A 3,253-nucleotide genomic window follows, 5' to 3' on the forward strand; every position below is an offset into this window, starting at 1 on the left:
AATCAACAGACTGATCAACTCTATGTGAAGGAGATGTTCCACGCTGCATGATGCAAATGGTGGTCACATCAGATACTGACTGGTTTTCTGATCCACGGCCCTACCTTTTTATTAAGGTATCTGTGACCAACAGATGCATATCTGTATTCCCAGTCATGTGAAATCCTAATGAATTTATTTCAATTGGCTGATTTCCTAATATGAACTGTAACTCAGTAACATCATGTTGTGTTTATATTTTTGTTCAGTGAGCCAGAAAGAACTAGGTTTCCATAGAGAAAAAAATGGTCTCTGTTTGAGGGCAGAGTGACGACATTGTAATGATCTGTGTTCGGCTCAAATAAGAGTGTTCATCCTCTCAGAACACTCTTCAGTTGAGGAGAGATGCTCATGGTGATGATACATGGGGAATGAACACAGAGGACGTGTACATCAGGAAGGAGACCATAGAGCTCTTGAGATAAGGTGAGTTAACATTAAAGCCAATTGGCATCTTCATGGAATGAAAAAGATGAAAGGAAAGATAATTCATAATGATTAACGACAATGTTCTATGTTCGGAAAGTGTATTAGATGAGGCGCCTACAAAATGTTGGCCAAATGAAAACAAGTTATTCTAAGAATGTGAGAAGGAGAAATGATTCAAAGTGGCTGAATTGTAACAGATCCAAGTTAGAAATAGCAAAAATGTGGATACACACCTCAACATATAATGTATGGGCCATTTTTATGGTCAGGAAAATTAGTACTGTATGAACATGGAGCACACAGAAGCTAAACAGAGGTCTGAGCTTATTTGAACAGTTTTGAAATGTGCTATTTTTTCAGTTATATAATGGACTAACTTACAAGTCATGGCAGTACTTTGTTTGTCTTGTCAGAATGAATCCAGGTTTACTTAATGTTAGCAGACTTGCAGGGTTCCTGAGCAGCAGTGAAAAATTATGCCGGTGTCTGTTTCTCATTATTCATGTCCAGTATTTCACTTTTCCGCTGTTAAAAGTAATAGGTATGACCAGAGAGAGCAGGAAACACTCCTTATGTGGGTTCCAGAGGCTGGTGGGAGGAGCTATAGGAGGACGGGCTCATTGTAATCGCCGGAATGTAATTAATGGAACGGTATCAAACACATCAAACATATGGACACCACACGTTTGACTCTGATCCATTAACTCCATTCCAGTCATTACAATGAGCCCCTCTTCCTATAGCTCCTCCCACCAATCTCCACTGGTGAATTCTCATGTGTTGTCTCTTTTTTCTAAGGATGTTGCAGTTCAATGATTGTTCCAACGTGAAAAAACATTGAGAAAATACGTAGATAAAACATTTTCGTCCAGTTTTCCAATGTTCCTAAACACAACCGAGGGTCTCTTCCCCACTGAGGGCCCAGACTCAAAGCTGGACTGGACCGAGTTGGACCCCTATAACTGCACCAACTACACAGCAGCCTGGGACTGGCTTTCCTCCTACCAGCCGGTCTTCATGGTTTTGCTCAGCGTCGTGGGCGTAGTGGCCAACGGTCTGGTCCTCTGTGTCTTCTGTTTGCAGAGGAAGCCATGCACCGTGGCTGATGTCTACCTGGGCAACTTGGCGGCTGCAGACCTGGTCATGGTGTCCTGTTTACCCTTCTGGGCCGCCACCATCGCTAACAACTACCACTGGGAGTTCGGCGAGCCCATATGCAAGCTGGTCAATGTGGCCATCTCCATGAACTATTACTGTAGTGTTTTCTTCCTGGTACTGGTTAGCGTTGATCGCTACCTGGCTCTGGTCCGGCCCATGTTCCAAAGCCGACTGCGGAGGGCGGCCTGGGCCAAACGCATCTGCCTGGGGATATGGATCGTGGGGTTCCTGCTGAGTCTGCCCATCCTGGTCTTCCGCCGGGTGAAATACGTGGCCAAGGCTGGGGTGATGGCCTGCGTCCTGGCCTACCCCCATCCGGACTGGGAGATCCAGCGCAACGTCACCAATAATGTGGTTGGGTTCCTACTTCCGGTGATAGTGGTGTCGTACTGCAGCCGCCACATCGTGACCAGTCTGAAAGACGGTCAGATCAGAAAAACTCCCGGGGTGAGGTCAGAGAGGAAGGCCACACAACTGGTCCTGACTGTCCTCACGGTCTTCCTCATCTGCTGGACACCCTACCAGGTAGTGCGCTTCCTGGACACGCTGGATTACTTCCAAGTCACGCCAGGATGCCTCTGGGGTCACATTCTGGACATTACCATACAGCTGTCCACCTACCTGGCGTACACCCACAGCACCATCAACCCCTTCCTGTACGTCATTGTGGGGAGGCAATTCAGGAAGAGGGCAAAAGAAGTGTTCGGGAAAATGTGAAAATGAAGGTTGTCGGATAAATATTTCCTGACGGTAAATTTCACCTCCAGTGGAAGACTGGCCACTCAAAGGATACAATGTACACAACTTGTGAAGCAAACTGTGACGTGACAATTGTCTGTCTGGATATCCGTCTGTCCTCTGAAAGAACTGATCCAGACTGAAACATTTCATCTTCAGCTGGTTTTGCTTATTGTAAATATGTTCTGTCTTGAAACTGAATGGATCTCTGCTAGTTATTGCTGAGAAATCAAATGAGGTGAAAAAGTGACCAGGGATATACAGCTGACTTCTGTCTTCGTTTAACTTGTAATTACCGGCAGACATCTGTTCCCAATCATCAGGAGGTTTATTTCTGCAAATAGTCAGTTTGGCTGTCTACAATATTCCTTAGCTATATCTAACTCCTGTTGTAATTAATTTGTTGATTTTATGTAGAGTTATTATGAATAGCTACAGACTCCATTCGGGTTCACGATCCTAAAGATTATATATGTGGTAATGAAGGCGCTAAATCACGACAGTCTGGTGTAGAAGATTAATCTAAATGTGATCTAGGAAGTATTTGATTGTCATAGAGCCCCTTTTAACTTTTATAGAGCGTGCTATTATGTTAAATTATTATCCTAGAGAAGGACTAGGAATGGGACATGCTGACTAATTGAAATGTAAAAGGTAATATTGTCTTTTGAAAAGCTCATGTTAATTTTTCTTCTTGGACACTAAATTAAAAGAGGTTATGGTTTAAGCTTCCATATTTCTTAACAATTCTGCTGAAAATATGTATGTATTGCATACAAATGACTTTTGTATGTATCAAAATTCTGTACACTATAATGTGTTGATATAAATTAACCCATGGCGTGTTTGAGTAGAGAGCTCTTTTTCTCAGTCGTCTATGTGCACTGTT

General features: G+C 43.4%; 1 protein-coding gene across 1 annotated transcript; it reads left to right on the forward strand.

Annotated features, from left to right (window-relative positions):
* The first annotated feature begins 1,224 nt into the window (after positions 1-1,224).
* LOC109866438 (B2 bradykinin receptor-like) lies at positions 1,225-2,960 on the forward strand. Its single transcript, XM_020455122.2, has one exon. It carries the CDS (start codon positions 1,348-1,350, stop codon positions 2,341-2,343), a length of 996 nt encoding a protein of 331 aa, XP_020310711.1. The 5' UTR covers positions 1,225-1,347; the 3' UTR covers positions 2,344-2,960.
* Positions 2,961-3,253: the final 293 nt, after the last annotated feature.

The sequence above is a fragment of the Oncorhynchus kisutch genome, linkage group LG21, assembly GCF_002021735.2.
Source record: "Oncorhynchus kisutch isolate 150728-3 linkage group LG21, Okis_V2, whole genome shotgun sequence".
NCBI classification, from domain to species: domain Eukaryota; kingdom Metazoa; phylum Chordata; class Actinopteri; order Salmoniformes; family Salmonidae; genus Oncorhynchus; species Oncorhynchus kisutch.

Excerpts from the sequence above, each read along its gene's own strand:
- LOC109866438 (XM_020455122.2), top strand. The coding sequence starts at position 1,348 with ATGTTCCTAAACACAACCGAGGGTCTCTTCCCCACTGAGGGCCCAGAC.